We start from the raw sequence: 22,587 nt of genomic DNA on the forward strand, positions 1-22,587 counted from the left end.
CCATCCCATCCGCATCCCCATCCGCATCCCCATCCGCATCCCCATCCCCATCCCCATCCCCATCCCCACCCCACCCCACCCCATCCATCCCATCCCATCCCATCCTCATTCCCATCCCCATCCTCATGCCCACCCTATCCCCATCCCACCCCCATCCCACCAGACCCCACAACCCATCAGGTCCCCCTGTCCCCACACCCGTGATGCAGGGATCAGGGCTGGGGAGGGAGAAGGGGAACGGGGGGAGATGGGGGTCTGCACTACAGAGGGGTCACCCCGGGTCCCCCACTGCACACAGGCTGTGCAGCTGCAGGGGGATGGAGGGGTGGGGGGCGAAGGGGGAGGGATGGGGGCACATGGATGGGGAGATATGGGGATGGAGGAATACTGGGACACAGGGACTGAGGGAGGGAGTGATACAGGGATGGAGGGATGGGGGGAGGGGGGTGGAGGGACGGGGATGCAGGGATGGAGGACCACAAGGACGTAGGGATGAAGGGATGGAGGGACGAAGGGACGAAAGGCTGGAGGGACGCGGCTGTGCGGGGATGGGGGAAGGAGAGCCGGGTGTCCCCCAGCCGCGCTCCGGGCGCAGCCCCGTCCCCAGCCCTACAGAAGGGCGGCGGAAGGGCGTCCGCTGCCGCGCTCCCCCCGCGCTGCGCTGCGCCCGTACCCCGCGGAGGGGCGGAGAGCGGCGGGGAGGGCCGGGCCGGGGCGGGAGGGAGGGAGGGACGGGCGGCACCGCCGGCTCTGCCCCTTCTCCTCCGCCGCCGGCGCTCGGCGAGAGCAGCGGGGCCGGGGGCTGCGGGAGGCGATGGGGCTGCGGGAGGCGATGGGGCTGCGGGAGGCGGTGGGACGGGGCTGAGCGGCCCCGCAACGGGCTCAGCGCACACCGCGCTCCTCCGCAGCGCTCCTCGCCCGGATTTGGGATCTACCTGGAGGATCGCGTTGGGAATTGTCTTCGTCTTCTTCCTTTTTTTTTTTTTTTTTTTTTCCCTCCCTCCTCCCCCCGTTTTTTTTTTTTTCCTAAACGCACGTGGAGGAACTCGTGGATGTACTAACATGATTTTGGCCAACGCCTTCTGCATCGTCCTCTTTGTAGGTGAGTGGCACCGGGGACGGAGGGCAGCGGTGCGAGTCCTCCCCTCCGCGCTCTGCGCCTGCACCGGGAGCAGCAATTCAGCCGAGGGCAGCTCGATTTTCCCCATCTCCATCCAACTTAAAGCGGGGATAAAGCCCCGCTCTGCAGGGCCGTGCCCCGGGGAGCAGCGGGATCAGCCATCGGCGTGCGGCAGCCTCCCATCCCCTCTCCTTGCAGCGCTGTCTTTGCATTCCGGGCTCCGCTTTCCCCCCTTTGCCTTCGTCCCCCCCATTCCTCGCAATGCCTTCCAGCGCAGCGTTCAGAGTCGCTCGGGAAAGTTGAGCCGATTGCGTTCGTGTGAGCGCAGGGAATCGCCGTCCCCGCTGCTGCAATCCGTGCGCGCTGCTTTCGTTCGTGTGCGCGTTATTCCGGAGCTCCGGCCGTGCCAGGAGGAGCGCACCGCGGCTGGAGGGGCAGCCCCACGAGGAGCTGCGGACGGCTCAGCCAAAAACAAAAGCGGAGGGAAGGGAGCAAAGTCAGAGCCGAGGGGTGGGAAGGGAGGAAATCGGGAAAGTGCGGTTTTCTTTTTTTCTTTTTTTTTTTTTGTCCCGAAATCCGTAGGAGCGCGGTTGGGTCGCGTGCTGCTCTCCCGCTGCCCTCCAGCACTCAGCCGCCATCCCATTGCCCTGCTGCAAACGGAGCCCGGGAGCGCCCCGAGGTGAAGGGATTGGGAGATTTCGGCACACGGAGCTCCGGGCGGAGCCCCCCGTGTGTGCGGGGACCCTTTGGCTGTGCGGTGCTCAGCGCTGCCGGGGACGTTCAGCTGCGGTCCCCATTGTGAGAAGGGGAAGGAGAGCCGCGGTGCTGCGGGGCGGTGGGTCCCGCGCTGCTGTGTGGGGTGGGAGAAATCCGAGCCCTGATTTTGGGGCGTCCTTCCCTGTAAGGCTTTGGAGAGCATTGGGGTCGGGGCAGCGTGAGGTTTCCCAGCCCCACAGCGCGAGGCGGGGTGGGATTGGGGCTGAAGGGGACTGCTGGGGGGCAGCGGTGTGGCCGCTCCTCGGGCTCGGCGGGGGATGTCTGATGAGCAGCTTCCAGAGGACGGGCACCTCCGGGATGCTCACTTGAGGTATTGGGGTGTCTGAGAGACGGACCCTCTGCCCCCATCCGCGTGCCTTGGGGTGGGCAGGAGGGAGCCCAGCTCTCAGCATCAGCGCTTTTCTTCCCGAAGAGGCAAAAAAAAAAACCCCAAAATCCCTTTTGGTCGGGGCTGACACCGTCACTCACACAGCAGCGAGGCTGCGTGCTCCTCGGCAGCGCCTTTTATTTATTGCCAAGTTGTGAGGATAAACATTCACCTCCTAACGCTGCCTGCGCCCGGAGGTCTCTGGCACAGCCACCAAAAGGAGACGTGCATTGCAAAGAGGGGAGAAAAGAGGCTGCAGAGCGCAGCGGGGCGGTCGTGCTGCTTGCTGAATGCTGGAGCCCCGTGCATCCGCCTGCAAACCCGTGCCGTGCTCCAGCAGCACCCCAGGGACCGCCGGGATGAGGTTGAAATGCTCTGCAGATGTTTTATGGATGTGAGTTCAGTGAGCGCGTGCTCCTCCATGCTGACCTCGCAGCTCGGGGGAGGTCTGGGGGTTTTGCCCCGCTCGGAGGTGCCGTAAGGACCGCAAGGAGGTGAAGTGTAAGGGAAAAAAAAAGCCTCCGTGCCTCCCGATCCAGTGGGTTTAGGGGAAAGATCTGTGCTGCCAAAAGGGGATGGAGATGGGGATCTGCTGGGGGTTGTGCCCTGGGGCCGTGCGGGGCCGTGGGAGCGCAGTGGGTGGATTTACTGCTGAGCTCCCCGCCTGGCACCGCTGCACGCCCACCCCAGCACCGCGCTGCCCAGGGTGCCACCGACCCTCGTGAGGATGCTCCGTGTGCCGCAGCACCTTTGGCATCACAGCAATGCTGTCGCCCTTCCTGCATCACCCCAACGCGTGGAGGAAGGAGGTGGGAGCGCGGCCGGAGGAGAGGCTTCGCACCAAGGGCGTGCAAAGAGGCTTCGTGGCATCAGCAGAAAAATGTGCAGCTGAGCCCTGGGTTTGCTCAGGAGCCGGAAGGATGTGCAGCCGGACAAGCTGAGCTGTGGGATGGCTCTGCACGTCCTGAAGCAGCAGCGTGTCCCAGCTCAGCGTCAAGCTGCAGTTTCCCCATCTGCAAGGATGCGGTGCCGGCCCCGTGCCGCTCGGAGCACCGCGACCTCAGCCGTCTCATGGCCAAGAGCTCGTGTGCCTGCCCGCCTCGCTGCGTTTCTGCCTCAGGGAGCATTTGGGATGCCACCTTCTCCCCCATGGTGTGCGGATGCTGCCCACCACCCGTGTGGAATATAATCGTGACCGGCCGTGTGCCGCCCTGCATTGGATGTAACGTGGGATTTCGCTCGGGGACGTCAGATGGAGCCCAGCAGGACGGCGTCTTTCCGTGGCCGGATGGTGGGCAGCAGATGTGCTCCCACGGGGAGGTGCTGCCCGTGCCCACCCCCCGCATTGCCCCGTGAACCGCATAGCCCTCAGCGCCCCTTATCCCCCCCACGGCCCTGCTCTGGCTCCGTGGCGTGCAGCTGGGGAAGTGGAGCTGCCCGCGTGGCCAAGTGGACACAGGTGGCCCTTGTCACATGCCTGTAGGTGTCACTGTCCCCACGCAGTACCCGGCCGAGCTCGGGGGCTCGGAGCTGGAGGCTGATGTTGGCTGCTCCCAAAGCAGGGCACAGTGGGGCACCAGGTGGGGCGTCCCTCCATGGCACAGTCAGAGATATCCTCCAAGGCCCGCCGTGCCCATCCACTCTCTCCCATCTGCCCGCAGGTGGGCTCAGGGATGGTGGAGGCTCTGCATTCTCCTCCCTGTCCCCATTGTGGCTTTGGGGACACACAGTGCCATTGCAGCCCATCCCTGTGCCTCTGTGAGCAAATCATGGCCTTTCCTGGGGCCGACACAGCGAGAATTATTTGGAAAGCAAGAAAAAAACCCAACAAAACCCAACTGAGAGCACCGGGAATGCCTTTTAGCGAGGGGAGGGCAGGGGGCTGGTGGCCAATGGGGGTGATGGCCGTGCAGGGATGGGGCTGGAGCACGGCCATGTCCCATAGGCAGGCGGGGGGCCGTGCCAGGGGCACAGCTTGCACCACGCCAAGCAGCAGCTCTGCCAAGCCCGAGCACTCAGAACCATGAGTCAGATGCCCTAAAAATCCCGTGGCAGGGCTGCAAACGCTGAGCCTCGAACTAAAAACAGCAGCACGCAGAGGGGGTGGGGGGGTCGGATCGGCGCGCTGCTTCCCTTGGCTCTGCAGAGGTCAAGCACAGCGTGTTGTCTCCCCATCGCCGGGGCCGGGAGCACACTGTGTTTCACTGCTGTTTGCTTTCAGTACGAGCAGAGAGGCCCCACATCCTCATGCAATGTGCTCACCCCATTCCCATCACCACGTCATGGGCACGGTGGTGCTGTAGGGGCACATTGGTCGCATGGAATCCTGCTGCTCCCTCCAGCCCATCCAGCACACATGGCCGTGTTTTGCAGGCCTCCCCCCCTACCCCCCCCTGAGGCTGCTGTCTGCAGAGGCCACAGCAGCATTGGGAAGAGGTGGAAGGATGCACGGGGTTGGGGAGAGGCAATGGGATGTGCTCCGTTTCTGGAGCAGTGCATGGTTTCCAAAGGGCTGAGCGTGATGGCAACGGTGGCCCTTCCCACCGCAATGGCTGCTCCCAAATCCCTCAGGTATGGGGATGGGATCAGCCCATCCTCCTGCAACAGGATGGAGGCCGATGGATGGGGTTGGAGAGGGGGCACCGGGTACAAAGCCCTCCCCTTCCAGCCCCCCCCTCACCTCTCTCTGCCCTCATCTCTCCCCCCATCTCCCCACCCCCAGATGAGACCCTCCGCTCGCTGGCCGCCCCCCCGTCCCCCCCCGGGCAGGACCTGCAGGGCTGGCGGGTGCCGGTGGACTGCATACGTGCCAACAAGCTGTGTGCAGCCGAGGGCAGCTGCAGCTCCCGGTACCGCACCCTGCGGCAGTGCCTGGCGGGACGCGACCGCAACACCATGCTGGCCAACAAGGAGTGCCAGGCGGCCCTGGAGGTGCTGCAGGAGAGCCCGCTGTACGACTGCCGTTGCAAGAGGGGCATGAGAAAGGAGATTCAGTGCCTTCAGGTCTACTGGAGTATACACCTCGGGCTGGCCGAAGGTATGGGATGTTGGGATGGAATTTGCATGGCGGTTGCATGGGGAAGCGCGCTGGGAGGATGCTGGTGGGGGAGGATGTGAGGATCCTCCACCCTCATTCCACAAGAGAAGTTGGGACCCTTCTCTGCTGCCTTGGGACCCTTCTCTGCTGCCTGGAATGAGGGCAGCTGCTCCAGATCTCGCTTGCCATAAATGCTGGAGGAAACGGGGCTTTTCCCATGGATTTGGGCAATCCCTGTGTCTGCCGCTTACATTTTAAAGCACCCCGAGTTCTGCAGAGGTAAAGGGCAGGTGAGGGCTTCCTGACACCATTTCCCCTTCCCCTGCTGCTCACCCTTCCCAATGAGCCCAGCGCTGGGACGGAGGTCCTTGCAGCACCGCGGGGTCCACGGGGTCCCCCCTGGGTGAAGAGGTCGATGCCTATGTGTGCCCCCATTCCCCTCTATCCTCACTCAGAAGGGATGGAAGCAGAGGGATATTGCAGCCCTCGGAGGCAGTCCTGATTGCAGCACATTGGGGGCATAAATCAGAGACCGGAGCAGCGCAGGTAATTGAAATTGGATTCTGCTGGAGCAGTGCTGGTTTGTTCGTGGAAGGCAGCGTTATCTGCTGCCTGGAGGCAGTGGGGCTCCGCTCTCACCCCTCTGTGGTCGCCGTGCTTTGCCCTGCCATGGGGTGCTGGGTGCTTCTGAGCCACCTCCTTCAGATTTCGGGGGACAGAACGCGCTCTGGCACTGGAGCATCCCGTCCTGGGGGAGGGCAGAGCATCCCTCTGAGCTGCATAAGTGCAGGGATGAGCAAACCCCAAACCGGCCCGGAGCAGGAATTGCCGCTAGTTGCTCTCTACCCCTCATTAGCAGCCTTCCTTCAGGAGAAGCAAAGGGAACGGAGGGGTCTGCACAGTGGTGGGTAAACGGGAGATGTCCCATTCCTGGAGGAGAGGTGGGGGCTGTGTGCGCAAAGCAGGGGGCGTAGCGCTGCATGGAGCCCAAAGCAGAGCCCCACCTCGTGTCTCTAAGAAGCGTGCTGCACCCCAGCCCTCGGGCAGCCGCTGCCATTAAGGAGCGCTGCTTCCACTCCTGGAGGTTAATTGCATCTCGGTGAGCTCAAGAAAAGTCCACTGCCCTTCTAATGCCGGCTAATTTTCCTAGCGAGCAGCAGGGTTCGGCTGGTATTTAATTATTTATTGCATCGGCAAAGCAATATAGCGAGAGGTTACAGCGTTTCCTAAATGCACTTTAATAAAGGTGCAATTTGTCATCGGGGCATTGGGAAACCCGGCGGAATGGGAGGACACGGAGCTCAGAGCACACTCCTTTCCCACCAGCAGTGACAGCAGAAGCATCCCCTGCCCCATAGCAGCACCCAGCATCACCGCAGGGTACAGGACCCTGCCCAAAGGCCCCATGGAAATCAATGCTCCGGGCTGCTGGTCAGCCTCAGGTCAGGCTTTCGCAACCTGGCCATTGATTTATTTTTGGTGTGCCTATTTGTATATGTTATCATTCTTTAAACCCTGTGGCCGGTGGGGTTGGAGGAGAGCGTTTCCTCTGGCCGGAGCTGCGGGCGGCTCTCCTGACATCACCTCTTGGGGCTGCACCGAGCGCAGGGCGGAAAGCATTTCATGGCACTGCTTTGCTTCGAGTAAGGAAATGCTATTTTTTTCCTTTTTTTTTTTTTTTTCCATACAAAAATGGAAAATAATTAATAAGCCAGCACTGAGTGCGGGCCCCAAACCTCCAGCCTGCAGCTGGAGCAGCGACCTTTCGCTCCGAGCAGAGGGGTTGGGCTGAGCCTCTGCCAAACCCAAACCCGGACGCCAGGCAGCTGCCGGCACCGAGCTGACCTGAGCAGCCCCACATGGCCCCCCCAGCCCTGCAGAGCCCCCACAGCCCCTTTTTGCTTTGCCCTTCCCCGGCTGCAGGAGGGAGATGCTCAGAGTGGCTGCGCTCCTTCCCTTCCATTTGCTTTTTCGGGTCTTGCATTTGCTTTTTGGAGTCCTTCATTTGCTTTTTGGGGTCTTGCGTTTGCTTTTTAGAGTCCTTCATTTGCTTTTTGGGGTCTTCCATTTGCTTTTTGGGGTCTTCCAGTTGCTTTTTTTGTGGTCTTCCATTTGCTTTTTGGGGTCTATCATTTGCTTTTTGGGGTCTTCCGTTTGCTTTATGGGGGTCTATCATTTGCTTTTTGGGGGTCCATCATTTGCTTTTTGGGGCCTCCCATTTGCTTTTTGGGGTCTTTCATTTGCTTTCTCTCCCTTTTCTCTTCCTCCCCGCCCCACTCCAGGAGAAGAGTTTTACGAAGCTTCCCCCTACGAGCCGATCACCTCTCGTCTCTCTGATATATTCAGACTCGCTTCAATTTTCTCAGGTAATCCATTCCGTGCGCTGCCACTGCTTTATCCTCTCACCCGTGCGCATATCCTGCAGCTGAGCTTTGTGGCGATGAGACCTGCAGCCGTGGTTGGGTCCATGGCACCTCCAGCCCTCCCCACTCCCCCATTCACGTCTCCCCCATGCTTTGGGCATCTCTGTGCTGGCAGAGCTGGTGCTGAGGGGCAATGCTTGCTGTCTCAGCCCCAGAGATGCTGCTCGGAGCCCCTTGGAGCTCTTGGGAACCCAAACTCCACACGGGTCCATTAGGAATTTCCTTTCTGCCATCTATTTCCATGACAACCCTCTTTCAAATTTAGGTCAGCAGCTCCGTGGCTTCTCCTTCTCCTCTGAACCCTTTCCTTCAGAGCCAGATGGGGGCTTTGGGGACCCCGCATACCCCCCGGGACTCCCCAAAGCCTCGGAGGACCCTTTCTGCCATCACCCGAAGGGTTTGGGGTGCTCAGCACCGGATCAGGAGGCGATGCCACCCCCTCCCGTCTCCCGCACGCCTTTTTGGATTACATTACCATCAAGGAAATATTTTAGCTGCTGGAAAGTATGAGAAGCAGAGTGTCTGGAGCGGGGGATTAAACGCTCACGGGCTGATTTATTCATAAAAGCAAAGCAAGAGCAGAAGGAAACCTCTGTGCCTTCTGGGGAAGGGGAATGGGATGTTCCTCCATGGCCATGGGAGTGAGCTTGCTGCTCCCATCCCAACCCTTCTCCACCCCCCGCCCTCCCCATGCAGGATTTAAGCGGGGCTGGGGGTGAGGGGAGCTGGGAGACCTGACCCACAGCCCGTGTGCTCGAAGCAAACGAGCTGCTCCTGTTGTTTCTGGATAACAAGGCTGAGCCGGCGCGCTGCTAATTGCCTATGGGGATAGCGGAGGGATTACATTACCCTGCTGGAAGGAAGGGGCTGGGGAAGCAGGGAGCGATGCGCTGTGTGGGCATAAGGGGGGAGCGGGAGGTTGGGGGTCCCGCAAGGCAGAGCACGGGGCAGAGCAGCAGGTGAGGATGCTGGCTGAGATAGCAGAGCGCCCTGTGGAAGCGGCAGCCTGCATGCCAAGCAGGAGTGGGGAAGGAGGGAAAAACCTCAGCTCTGCTTGCTGGCATGAGGGGGAATTGGAGCAGCAGGATCAAGTGCATCGCCCAGGGCTGCGCGGGGAGCGCCGATCGGTGCCAGGGTTTGCACAGCTCTGCTTCATGCAGCTCCCAGTCGGGATCAGCCCTTTGCTTGGAAGCTTTGGGGTCGCCCCACAAAAGCAATGGGCATCACGGAGCAGCGCTGCCTTCCTCACCCCCCTCCTCCTTCCCCGGTCCCCATCCCACACCCAGGGGACGGCCGGTGGCACCGCGTCCCTCAGCGCTCCACGGCCCTCCTTCCCTTTCTGCCTCATGAAATTTTCATGCTCGTGCTTTATTAATGAGCTCCCCAGAAACACCGTGCTCCCGAGCAGCCGCTCCATTAGCATGCAGCCAGGTCCCTGCAGGTCCGGGGCAGGGCAGCAGCTGCTCGGGAGGATTAGGCAATAAGTCGGAGCTTTGCACAGAGCCCACAGGTGCTCCGTGAATCCCAGTGCTGAGCAGGAGCTGCCTTGGAGCAGGAAGGAGGGCCACACTTCCCCCATCCTCTTCAAATCCTTTCCCCCCTTCTGTTCTGCTGGCATCGGTGTCACAAGCTGCCTCCATCCTCAGCTGGAGGGAACACATTGCATGCCAGGGTTGCTGGGCTCCTGCTGTCAAATTCCGGCCCCATCCCCATTTGAGGGCTGCAAAGCCCTCCGGGTTTCATCTTCGCTCCTTTCTCCCCCTCTCACAGCTTTATTCCTCTCATCTTCAGCTAAAACATCTCTGTTAGCTCAGACGACCTTCCTGCTTCTCGCACTATTCTTCAAGGCAGATCTGCTTATAAATCATCTATCATAAGGACTCACTTTATGCATGTCACATTGAGCTCCTCATCCCACTCCCACATGGGGCATTCATCACGCAGGTGACAACTGGTGGCATCCTGAGAGTGGCTTAGGGATGCTGATGGGTGTGCATATGGGGTTACCTATGGGGCACAGGAGCTGGGAGTTCGCATGGGACAAAACCAAGGAGAGGGTGTCGTGCTTTGACTTTAAATTGGGATCTGTTAATGAAGGCTGTGCTTGTGTCGAGATGCCCACATTGAGTTGGGATGCTCACACCAGTTGGGGATGCCCACAGCAGTTGGGATGCCCACAGCAGTTGGGATGCTCATCCATGTTGGGTTGCTCTCACCAGTTGGGATGCTCGCACCAACTTTATTAAGACCTCTGGAATTGAGACCAATCTGGTCCTGTGCTGTCCCAAAGTGCTCCCTGGGCTGTGGGCGTCACTCCATGGGAAGCAAAGCGAGGAGGGGAGCAGCGCTCTCCATTGCACCTGACTGCTGTTTGTTAATTAGCAGGGCCCTACAAATACGCCTGGTAGGGAACTCTCCTCGGTGCTGTCATTTGTCTTTGCCAGCGGGAAGCGGGAGACAATGGAAGAGTCCACAGAATTGGCTGGGCTGCGCAGGAGAGGAAATTAGGGGAGAAATTGCTGGTGCAGTCAGGTGACTTTAAAATAGCACCTGGCCTGCCAAGGGCAATTCATCATTTTGACAAAAATAAAGAAAAAATCAGCGCTTGTTCCTGCTCGGTGCTTCAGCTCCTCCTGTGCCCTCCTCTCCTCTGTGTTTGCTGACGGTTGGGATTCCCAACGGCGTGGGATGCGGCTTAGTGCTGGTGGCAGCTCTGACCCCATCCTTCCTCCCAGGCCTCACGGGGTGACCTGGATTTGGGGGTCCTGGTGGGGACTGCTTGGGCCCTGTGCAGCTCAGCAGATGGTTCTGCTTTAGAGCAGGCTGGATAATTAATAATTATTCTTGGAATAATTAACTAGAGGGAAAAAAAAACCTACTGCGAAGTCACTGCGTGAGTTATGCACTGAGGGCCGCTTGACCCTTAAGCACTGGGTGTGAATTGACCCTTCTTGTGCTAGAGGATGAGCCTTCCCATGTTGGAAGAAGAGCTTCAGATCATGCGTTGGGTGAAACCTGAGTGGACGTGCAGCACCCCATACCCTCCCCACCTCCAAACCCGCATCCCACGTTGCCGCCACCCCCTTCTCACCTCTTCTCCTTCTTTGCAGGAATGGACCCTGCCACCAATTCCAAAAGCAACCACTGCCTCGACGCGGCCAAAGCGTGCAACCTGAACGACAACTGCAAGCGCCTGCGCTCGGGCTACATCTCCACCTGCAGCAAGGAGATCTCGGCCACCGAGCACTGCAGCAGGAGGAAATGCCACAAAGCCCTGCGCCAGTTCTTCGACAACGTGCCCAGCGAGTACACCTACCGCCTCCTCTTCTGCTCCTGCAAGGACCAGGCGTGCGCCGAGCGCCGGCGGCAAACCATCGTCCCCTTCTGCTCCTACGAGGACAAGGAGAAACCCAACTGCTTGGATCTGCGCAACGTGTGCCGCGCCGACCACCTGTGCCGGTAATGGGGATGCGGTACGGGGCCGCGGTTGGGTTGGCGGCGCTCTCGTTGCGTGGCTCTTTGCATCCTCCTGGGTCTCCTCCTGCACGCTGGTTTGGTGCAAAACGAGGGAGGGTCGTGGCTGTGGTTGCTCGTGGGGAGGTGTTGGGCTGGGAGGTGGCCTGGAGTGTGCCGAGAAGAGGGCTTTGTTGTGATTCAGCCTTATCTCATCAGTCCAAGCGTTTGGCTGCTCCTCCCCCATACTACCCTGTGTGAAATGTCTCCTGTTCTTGTTTTCGCTCTACATGGAGTGTTTCTTGTTCTTGTTTTCGCTCTACATGCGCTTTAAAGGCCAGAGTTTCTCTGGTAAGGGATCCTTTGCCCTAGGGAAATCCGTAGGGCTTTTGCAATCTGAGCTTTATTCAGCGTGTTTTGTCTACAGCTTCCATATTCTTGACTCTTCCACGATGCAAAAGACAGCAGAATGTTGTCAATTCAATTCTTTTTGGAGATGAGTATTTCCCCATTGGTGCCACATTTATTTCTTTGTAATTAGTCGTGCAGCAACGTCTTCAAAATGCACGGAGTAGGAGGCAGCAAAGCCTGCGAACCAGGGATGCCTTCAGGCTTTAAGGTGGGAAGAAAGCAGAGGGGAACGCTCATTGTAGGTGAGCCCGTGGGTCGGAGCCCATTCACCCCTTGAAATGAATGACAAAGGCGCAGAGCCCTCCGTGGTGGTTACAGTGCCCACACCCAACCAAATCCCATCGCTGTGCCGTCAGCATCCCCAGCAAAACCTCATTGCTGCCATACGCTCCGTTTTCCGTGCAGCGGAGCGAAGTCGGGGGGAGATGAGGCTGCTTCTCTATTATGAAACTCATTATTCATACAGCAGAAACCCTCCTGCTGCCCCCCAGGCCCCGGATCAGCCACATCAAGAAGAAGTTTCCTGCGAGGAGGAGGGTCTCAGTGCCATCAGGGTGATGGAGGTTCCTGCAGCCCGGTGGCAAAATAAATGAGAGAGCTCCAGGTCCTCCTCCGGCTGCGTTCAAAGCGTGGGAATGTGGCTTTTTATCAAAAAGTAATACAATACGCCAATGTGTATGAATAAAAGATAGCAGGGCTGCGCTGAGCCACAGCCAAATTAATGGCAGCACCTCTCCGTCAGCGGGAGACGCTCACTCAGGAGTTCGGTGCCGCGGAGGGGAATAACTGACGTCAGCAGCTCTGGGGCTGTTTGCTCCAAAGGGGAATGCATTTTTTGGCAGCAGCATTCAAGTGCCCGGCTGGGGAGAGGTAGATAAACCCAGCATTTATTTCTGGGGCTTGGTGTGCAGAGCTTTGCTTTCCTCTGAGCCGTTTCCTCCCCGTGATGGGACCTCGCCGAGCTCTGCGTGGCTGCGACCTGACCTGGGTTTATGCAAAGGTCCCACCCCATTCCCTGCTACCCCTGGGGGGGCTGAGGAGTGTGGGTTGGTTTGCTCCTGGCTGCAGCACTGGGGTGCAGGAGGGGTTAAGCGCCTTCGGGGCAGCCAGGGATGCTGATGCTCTTCCCCTGGGGATGCTGACGTGCTCCAGCAGCTCGCATGACCTCAATGTGTTTGCAGCTGTGAAAGCACTTTAAAGCTGCGACCTATCCGGGCCAAACCACCTGAGCTGAACTCTCTGCAGGAGTAAAAGGGATTTGTTTCTCGATTGACACTGCTTTACAGATGTCAGAGGGTTTTGCCACTGGTGGTGTTTAGGATGGGGAGGGCTCCGGCACACCACGCGCACACAGAGCTCACGGTATTGCCCTGCTGCTATTTCAGCCTGCAGCCCTCCCTGTACAGCACTCCGTGCAGGGGATGCTCTGCATAAGGGCAGCCCCGGGGCCACCAACCCCTCCCCATGGGACGCCCAGTCCCCAGGCTCAGCTCCCAGGGTGCAATCAAGCCCAGCTCGCTGCAATTTGCACAGCTCTTTGTGCCAAGAAGCTTTTCCCAGCGCGGTGGAGGAGCCTGACAAACTCCCCAAGCTTTGTGTCTGATTGCAACGGACAGGTTTTAGCTCCCAGAATATAAAAACCTTTTGCAAAACACTAACCTCAGCTAAGGGGAAAGGGAAGGAGAGGGGAGAAAAGAGCTGATTTCAGCAGCTGCAGTTTGCTGTATTTTTCATCTTGCATCAGCAAGTCGGGAACACAAATAATCTGGTCTTATATGCTTCACTGATGCTGGTGCTGAAGAATTTCCCTGCCTCCACTGTAGCTCCACAGCATCCAGAGGCAGAGTGGTGGTGTTCAGCTGCCTCAGTTTTCTCCATTTTTCAGTGCTTTTCAGCAGTGTTTGTGGCTGGGGATGAGGGATGGAGGTAGCAGTGCCCCTATGAGCAGCAGCGGGGTTTGCTTTTGCAGAGCTGGGCTGGAAATGGTCCCATTTTGGCTGTGTTTTGGAAGCTGTGCAAAGCCCCGGGGAGGGGAAGCGTTTCTTCCTCGGGGGGGTTTGGCTCCATATTGATTCAACAGGAACTAACACGTTCCTTCAAACCTTCGCGCCCTTTGTTTAGCACAAAGTGCCATCTATAATGGATGTTTCCTTGATAAACAGCAGAGCAGCAGCTCAACTTTCTCATTACTGTGTAATGAGCAGCTCAGGAGCACAGCTCAGCTGTCTGCATCCTTCTGGGGAGGAGGGGGAAGAATGCTCCTGGATTTGTCAGCCACTCTGGGAGTGACATAGGGGGGCAGTGCTGAGGGCATAATCAAGGGGGCCCCAAAGGGGTCTTTTGTGGGACATGGCATGGTCAGTAGGGTCTTGAGTGAGACATGGTGTGGCCAATGGGGTTCCAAGGGCATGGGCAGTGGGACCCCAGTGTAGTCTTGTGTAGGATATGACATGGTCAGTAGGGTCCCAATGGGGTCTTGTGTGGGACATGGTGTGGCCAATGGTGTCCCAATGGCATCTTAAGTGGGACATGGAGCAGTCAGTAGGGTCTTGAATGGGACACAGTGTGGTCAATGAGGTCCCAAGTAGGAGATGGTGTGGCCAGTGAAGTCCCACGGGCACGGACAGAGGGACCCCAGTGGAGTCTTGTGTAGGACATGAATGGTCGGTGGGGTCTCTCGCAGTAGGGTCTTGAGTGGGACAAGGCACGGTCATCATCAAAGGGGTCCCAACAGAGTCTTGAGCAGGAGATGGAATGGTCAGTAAGGTCCAAATGGGGTCTTGAGTGTGTCATGGCATGGTCAGAAGGATCTCAGTGGGGTCTTGTGTAGGACATGTCACAGTCAATGGGCTCCCAGTGGCAGAGCTGCAACAACCTATGGGGAAAAAAAAAAATCTCCAAATTCATCCTAAATATCAAACGTGCAAGGGCTGGTGGGTATGGCTTCCCACCAAAGGAAGGAACAGGGAGGATGGAGAGGAGGGAAGAGGAGTATTGCTCCCTGCACCCTATGGGCACCCATGTGCGGAGGCAGCCAGCAGCAATCAAGGCTTGGTGGCCGCCTCGCTCAAGGCTAAGCACACTCTTAACAAAATAAGTCAATTCACACTGAATAATTAAATAGAGAGCCTTCATAAGTATTGACTTAATGTGACAACAAGTCTATACTGACTCAGGGTTTGCTTATGTAAACACAATCTCCTGTTCGGCTTAGTTAGCAGTTCAATGAAATAGAACAGTCCTTCAATTAAAATCAAATGATGCGTGTGTTTAATTCTTCCCTTCTCTTGCCGGGTAATGATAGGGTTTGAGCATAGGCAAGAGGATAAAAAAAAATAAATCATTGAACTGCTCTTATCTGTGATGAATCAAAACGCAGCGTCCCCAAAATACGTCTGGATGAACAAACTTCTTGCTTAGCAGCTCCCAGCTCAGCCCTGTGTCTGTCCATCCATCCAGTTTCTCTCTCTCCTGTTAGCTTAGCTTTTCTTGCTCTGCAATTCGGGGTTCCTCCTGCATTTATCCTGTTAGAGAGCAAACCGGAGAAGAGAGCAGGGAGGGTGGAGGGCACCTGGGGTTTTCCATGTCCTGCTGGGCTTTGCATCCTGTAGCCTTGTGAGCATCCGCTGCCAGGGGTGAGCCATGTTCCCACTGCACATCTCCGTGCTGGCGCCTATTAAAGCCATTTTTCCTTGGTCCCTGTAAATTGCCTGTGAAAAAACACGTCTTGAGTAATCTCGGACATTTTCTGCATGAAATATTCAAGAGCCTGATACTGTTTGCTTTGATGGATAGTGAGTTATCACCAGCACAGGGCTCAGGTTTCATACAGGCATGCAGTGATGGGAACAATTAGCACCCAATTAGGCACCTTGCATCTGTTGCGAGGATTCTTCTGCTTAGAAATTGTGGTGTGCCAACAAGCAGAAGGAAAAGCAACAATCAAAGCCCTCTGCTGTGCAGGTATCTTTGAATATCACCGGGAGGGCGGCATGCTGGATTCCTGCACACAGCAGTGCGGGGAGAGCAGTGGGATGGATGATGGTGCACAATGAGTGGGGGGGATGAGCCACCACAGTGGGTCCTGGATGTGACCTCATGCTCCAGGATGGGTGCAGGGGTATTGCAGAAGGGCTGGAAAGAATCTAAACGTGAAAAAAAATGAAGGTTCCACCAGGGAAGGGTTGGCTTGGAGGGGTTTGTGTTCTGCAGGGGATGTATGGGGGTCAGCTGGAGTTGGGCAGGGAAAAGCAGCAGCAAACCCTTAGCATCACCCACGTCCTCCTACTCAGTGATCAAACATTTTGTAGATACATCAAAGGGAAACAGCTGGGAAAGCCCAAACTTTGAAACCCAGCACTCAGGCTGGCTCTGGGGTGCACAAATATAGCAAAGTGATGGGTTTTGCTACTCCCTTTTCCACTCCTTCGTGTCCTCACAGCTGCACTCGCTGCCTCCTGCGCTGACCCCAGCTGCCAGGACTTTGAGGCAGGGGCTGCCCGAGCCCACCTGCCACCCTGCATAACAAGCCAGCACTTGGCACAAACCCCTCTGTTTCTGCTCAGATGCACTTGGCTTTGGCTCCATCTCCCTTTCGCCTGGGCACTTAAAAGCAGAAATCTGAGAAGCCATGGGCTGCTTCCAGCAAGGTTTATTCCTGGCAGTTAGAGCCTCATCCACCGACTACAAACTCATTGTATACAACAGAAAGAGTGACATCTGGCTTGGATATTCTGGAAAGATTACCAGCTGGCTTGTCATGTATTATGAAAAGAATAACATTTGCCTTAGAGGATGCTACAAGCCAGGAGCAGGGCCCCAGGGATCAGCATGACAAATTTTTGTGGCACTGCGTGATGAACTTGCCACAGTTCCTTAAGAGAACTGACGTGCATTCGCCTCTGATTTGGGGAGAGGAATGCTGTTGGAAAACCTACCGCCTGCGGAGCAAAGGGGGAGGGCAAAATCCCTCCCAGCAGTGGGAACCATGGAAGGGAGTGGGGATGGAGCTTTGCTGCAGTGGGCAATCCCTTCTTCTCCATGTTGCAAATGGGAGCAAGACCCCAGCTTTCCCCATGCAAGTGAGCAGACATTCCCACCTGCAAGGCTCAGAGGCGCTGCAGCACGATGGAAAGCACAGCAATGATAGCAGAATAGCAAGGTCTCAGGCTACAGCAAGCAAGGATTTGCTCAAATACAACAGCTGCAGGCACAGAAATAAAGGAAGAAACCTGCTTACCTTCAGAAGGCCTCAGGGACACAGAGAGACACCCCCAGCTCCCATTCCAGCCCTTAAATGAGGGCTGGGAAGGGGTGGATCCTGATTCCAGCCCTTCTGGTTAATCAGGTGCACTGCATTGCATGCAGCTGAGCTCCCCTGCGTTAGCCCTGCCTTCCCACCAGGTGCTCCATCACTGCTTCACGCCACGACTCAGCATTGCCACTCCAGGTGCATTGCTGCTATTTGTCAGTGCTCCCCATGTGTTGTGGGGCAATGGGGCCGTGTCTGCCCCCCTCCTTCCCCTTACTGCGTTTGAAACCTGCAGTGCTGAGAATCGTTGGATACATGCAAGGTTTTGCTGCAGAGCCCTTCTACCTCCCTCAATCACCGCTTCATTTGTTCCCCCATTTAATTTGATCAAAAACCTCCCGAAAACAAATCATTCCTATTTAAAAAACAACACAATTTCCAGCCTTTGCTTCCATCAGTTCTTATGGCTCCAGGCAGGTAGAGCGGGATGATTCAATCACCGCTTGGACAAAGATGACATTTAATTAAGAAGGAAGGGGAAGGAAGGAAGGAAATAATGTATGCCTCCTTCTTTCTATATGCCGTGCGAGAAGAAGAGCGGAGGAGATTTTCTCTTGTGAGATGCGAGGTCTCATCTCTGGTGTCAGCAAACCAGCAATTGCTCCGTGTGATTGAGACCCAACGTGGGCCTCAGCTCAGCCTCACCTCTCTTCATTTGCTGTCTGAGTCCGTGGGGAAAGCTCTGCATCCATCTGTCCGTCCTCTCCTCCCTCCTTCCCCTCCTCTCCATCCTTCCGCCTCCATCACGCGGTCCGTCCATCCCAAGCGTTGTGCTGAGGCTGAATGGGCGCCCTGTGGTTTCATTTGATTTCTTTTGGTGTGGGTTTGGTTCTACCAGCAGTGCTGGGTGACCGAAACACCCCAATATAACCGTGTTCCCATCCTCCCCGATGTCTGCCCTTCAATATCTGGAGGGGGGCAGTAGGCGCATGGGCCCATCCCAATCCCAGGCTCTGCTTTGCCTTTTTTCTCATCTCAGCCACAAAAGGGGAAAAAAAAATCTCTCTCTCTCCACCCCAGGCACTTTAATTGCACTCCAAGGTTTAACGTTTCAAAGGGAGATGAAAACAAGCAGTCAAATTTTACAGTCGTGTAATGATGCCGGGAGCAGCGTGATGAGACAGTGACGTTTATGGGATGTCGGCAGTGCGGTGATGGGAGGGGAATGGGAAGCGGCAGCGGATGGAGATGAGTGTCCCATGCCCATGGGTCCACGCAGCTGCTGAGCCTCCAGCTCTCATCCAGCTCTCATCCAGCTCTCATCCAGCTCTCCTCTACCCCGTTTATTTTTATTAAGGTTTTGCTCCCATGTTGCAGAAGGGTGAAATCCTGTTCCCTCTCCCTTCTCTCTGCCCCCAGGTCCCGGCTGGCTGATTTCCACGCCAATTGCCAGGCCTCCTTCCAGTCACTGACCAGCTGCCCTGGGGACAACTATCAGGCGTGCCTGGGCTCCTACACAGGGCTCATTGGTGAGCGCTGGGATGGGTGGGAGAGAGCTCCCTCCAGCCACAACCCCTCCCCGAGCCTTCATCTCTCTTCCTCTTCCTCATCCGGTGCAGGTTTTGATATGACGCCCAACTACGTGGATGCCAGCACCACCAGCATCACTATCTCGCCCTGGTGCTCCTGCAAAGGCAGCGGCAACTTGGAGGAGGAGTGTGAGAAGTTCCTGCGGGACTTCACTGAGAACCCCTGTCTCCGTAAGGCTCTCCCCCATCCATCCCATCTTACCCCATCCCATCCCACCCCTTTCCACCCCACCCCACCCCATCCCACCCCACCCCACCCCACCCCACCCCACCCCATCCCATCCCATCCCATCCCATCCCATCCCATCCCATCCCATCCCATCCCATTCCTATGTCCACATGTCAACACCTTCTCCTGCCCTCAGGAAATGCTATCCAAGCCTTCGGCAATGGCACCGATGTCAACCTCTCCCCCAAGAACCCCTCACCTCCCATCACAATGCTGCCCAAGGTGGAGAAAAGTCCTGCCTTGCCTGATGACATCAACGACAGCAACACCATGTACGACACGAGCATCATCACCACCTGCACCTCCATCCAGGTAGGAGCCCTGCTGCAGACCAGGTGTGCTGGTGCAGGGAATTGTAGATTCATTAAGGCTGGAGAAGACTGCTAGGATCAGCAAGTCCAACCATCAGCCCATCACCACCATGCCCATAGGATCACAGATCATTAAGGTTAGAAAAGACCTCTACAGTCATCAAGTCAACTGCCAACCCATCATCACTGAGCCCACCAAGAAGTCCGGCTCAGCTGAAGCCATGAGCACTGGACGTGGTCTGGGTGGGCTGTTGGTGCCCCATGCGCATGGCCACCACAGTCCTTCTCCAAGTGGCTCTGCAGCAAAGCCACTGCCATGCCCGGTGAATGCAGTGCACGTGGTCAGGGATGAGAGCATTGCTTTCACCCACGCAGTGTCACCCATGGGCAGCTTCCAATTAGATCTGGCGTGCTTGAGTAATCAGCTCTGCTGTTTTCTGGTTAATGGCTCTGTGGGATGATAGGTGACTCCATTTCACTGCCCTGTGTGCTGGGGGAACGAAACTGGGAGCACTGGGGCTGAGGTGCAAGAACAGGAGGATCTGTGCCCCATTCCATGCTCAGGACCTGCTCTGAGCCCCACTTATGCCCTTGGCTTGGTCAGGATGAAAACCAATTATGTTCCAGGTGGTTTTTGGGCAGCCTGGAAAAGATGTGTTCTATTGCATTTTGCTGGGCTTTGCTGCTTTGCTCTGGGATGGGAGCAGAATGGGGACATTGCCTTCTACATGGGAGGATTTGCAGCAGAACGTGGACCTGGGGCTGAGTGCATGCTTGCAGCTTCACTTTGGTTGCAAAAATAAAGAAGTAATGAAGTGTGTAGCAAAGATCCTGGGCTGCCTGGGGTGCATCCCTGGGTGCATGAACATGCCCTGAGCCTCCTTTCTCCCCTCCAGGAGCACGGACAGAAGCTAAACAAGTCCAAAGAGCAGAGCCTGTGCTACTCAGAGGTAATTTGGGGCAGGGGGAGGGCTGGGAAGGGGGTCTGGTGCTGGGAGCCATCACCTGCTGCAGTTGGATGGGAACCTGTCACCAGCAGATGGATGGGGACCCATGGGCACCCTCCCATGGACTGTTGTCTTCATTGCTTAGTGAGCCAAAAAAAAAGAGAGATGTGTCCCAAAACCGAATGCTTCCCCCTCAAATTCTGAGCGTGCTGCTGATCCCCGCTGTCCCCCACCCCAGACCCAGCTCACCACGGACACGATGCCAGACCAGAAGACCTTTGTGGATCAGAAGGCAGCCGGCAGCCGGCACCGGGCAGCCCGGATCCTTCCAGCTGTGCCCATTGTGCTGCTGAAGCTGCTGCTATAGGGGACGATTGCCGCATCTCAGCTCCGGAGTGCTGGGCTCATCTCGGGCTCCAGACTGCAAGCGGAACACCAGCGATGCCCAAGGCCAGAAGGACCCTCACAGTGCTGGGAAACTTCAGTGGTTTTCTTTTTTTTTTTTTCCTTTTCCTTCTTTTTTTTTGGCCTTTTTGTTCGTTTGATGGTGCGTTGGGTTTCTACGCTGGAGCACGAGCCCGGCACAACCCACCCAGGCACCCACAAAGGGGAACCAATGCAATCAACGGCACCGGGGAGGGGAGAAAGGCAGCGAGCAGAGCTGTGGGATGAGGGCTGTCTGCAGGGCTACCAACCCAGCGTGCTGGAGGGACCCGTTGGGGACGTGGGACGTTTGCGCATCGCCGCGGCACAGCGGTGCCATTGGGGCTCCTTTGGGCACAGACTGCGCTCCGCTGCCCCACGTCGTCCCCGGGACTGTTTTCTTTTCCTTTCCCGTGGTTGGTGAGAGTTTTCAAATCAGAAAAGAAACCAATATTCAAACGGTGTGAGGCTGTCCTGATGTTTTCTATCTGTCACTCGGAGGGGGAGGTTTTCCTTTTTATTATTTACCCTTTCTTTTTCATTATGCCTTTCTTTCCCATCTTCATTCCATCGGATTTGGGTTGGGATGGGATCCGACCCCAGCGGCGGTTGGAGTCCTCTGTATGTTACTCAGTTTTCTTTTATATATACATATATAGTGTATGTATATAGCGCTCACCTATACCTACAGCTATGTATGTATAGACGTAACCATACACATCTACGGCGTGGCTCTCTAAGGTTTCCTTTCAAAAAAGGAGGCGCTGCAAAATGTATGATTGTAAAGTTTATTTTTTTTAAACGATGTCTATAATGGAAATAATAATAATAATTAATAATAATAATAATAATAAAAGGAGAAGAAAGAACCAAGAGGAGAACAAAGCACCACCCTGAGGGGAGGAAGGGGGGGGTCCGCGTCCCATAGAGCATCCCAAGCCCTGGCTGCACGCTGGGGGATGCTCAGCTATAGAGAGGCACAGATTTGGGTCAACCCCAACGTCTTGCAGTGCTGCAGACGCCTGCCTGGCTGTTTGGCTCTGGGAGACGTGCAAACAAGCAAACATTTCAAAGGAGCTGACAGGTTCTCGCGTGGCAGAGCTCTTTTTTCTTTAAAGCACCTCATCCCTCCGTGCTGCTTCTTTTTCCCCACCCCCCAGTGCTTAAAACCCAAACGAAAGGTTGAAATTTGGGTCACGCAAAACCTCGTGTTCCTCCTCCTCCCCCCTTCCCCAGTCAGAAGTCCTTTTCCCACCTTGCTGCTCGCACCGTGCAGCAGCAGCAGCACCGACCCGCAGGCAGCTCTGCGCAGTGGGGCTCCAAGGCTGCCGAGACCCCATTGCAAAAGGAGGGGCAAATGTTCCCCTTTGCAAAGCAGGGAGCGAAAACACGTTTGATGTGCAAGTTGGCACGGGGAAAATAAACATGTCACGTCTCTCGCCGGAGCTGCGCTGCATACCCAGGCTGCTCTTTAACATATTCTCTCCTCTAACAGCCAGGAAAATGACAGCTCTGAAATAGAGAGCCAGATGTGCTAAGCAGTTTGGCATCGAGAAAACATCAGCACGTCTTGGCTTGGGGGGTGGGGGGTGGGGTTGGGGGTGAGCCCAGCCAAAATGCGCCCTGGTTTGGGTATTTCTGCGGGAGGAACAGTGGTGATGCATGAAGGGAATGGCCCTGAGCTCCTCTTGGCTGGAAACACCCCAGGCTTCGCTGCTGAGAAAGCTCAGAAGGAAATCTCTGTTCTGATGCCCCATCTGCCAAGTGTTTCCCTATCCCGACCCCATATGTCGCTCTCATGTTCCCATCTCCCTGCTCCCTGCAGCTCTTGGGTCCTCCATTGGCATCAGAGAGCATCCAGTGTGTGGTTATGGGCATCATGTGGGTTTTGATGGAGAGCCCACAGGGAAAGCAGAGCAGATCTTAGGGCTGCTCGGGTTGCTGTGTTGTGCTGGGTCTGAGGTGCACACGTTGTGCTGCTGTAGGATGTTCACATCTGTGGGATCCATGGGATCTATGCACCTATGGGATCTATGTGACCTATGTGATCAATGGGATCTGTGCAGTTCTGGGACCTATGAGACCTGTGGGATCTGTGCACTTATGGGATCTATGGGATCAATGTTACTTATGAGTTCTGTGGGATCTATGAGATCTACGGGATCTATGGAACCTATGGGATCCATGCACCTATGGGACCTATGGGGTCTATGGGACCTATGAGATCTATGGGATCTGTGGGATCCATG

General features: G+C 56.5%; 1 protein-coding gene across 1 annotated transcript; it reads left to right on the forward strand.

Moving 5' to 3' along the window:
• The first annotated feature begins 1,025 nt into the window (after positions 1-1,025).
• GFRA2 (GDNF family receptor alpha 2) lies at positions 1,026-21,782 on the forward strand. The gene is given in 9 exon segments (NM_205101.1): positions 1,026-1,102; positions 4,987-5,301; positions 7,584-7,667; positions 10,835-11,183; positions 18,259-18,368; positions 18,459-18,599; positions 18,794-18,969; positions 19,865-19,918; positions 20,154-21,782. Coding segments are annotated over 9 exon segments (1,398 nt in total). The 5' UTR covers positions 1,026-1,062; the 3' UTR covers positions 20,283-21,782.
• The last annotated feature ends 805 nt before the right edge of the window (positions 21,783-22,587 follow it).

Source organism: Gallus gallus, chromosome 22, assembly GCF_016699485.2.
Source record: "Gallus gallus isolate bGalGal1 chromosome 22, bGalGal1.mat.broiler.GRCg7b, whole genome shotgun sequence".
NCBI lineage: Eukaryota > Metazoa > Chordata > Aves > Galliformes > Phasianidae > Gallus > Gallus gallus.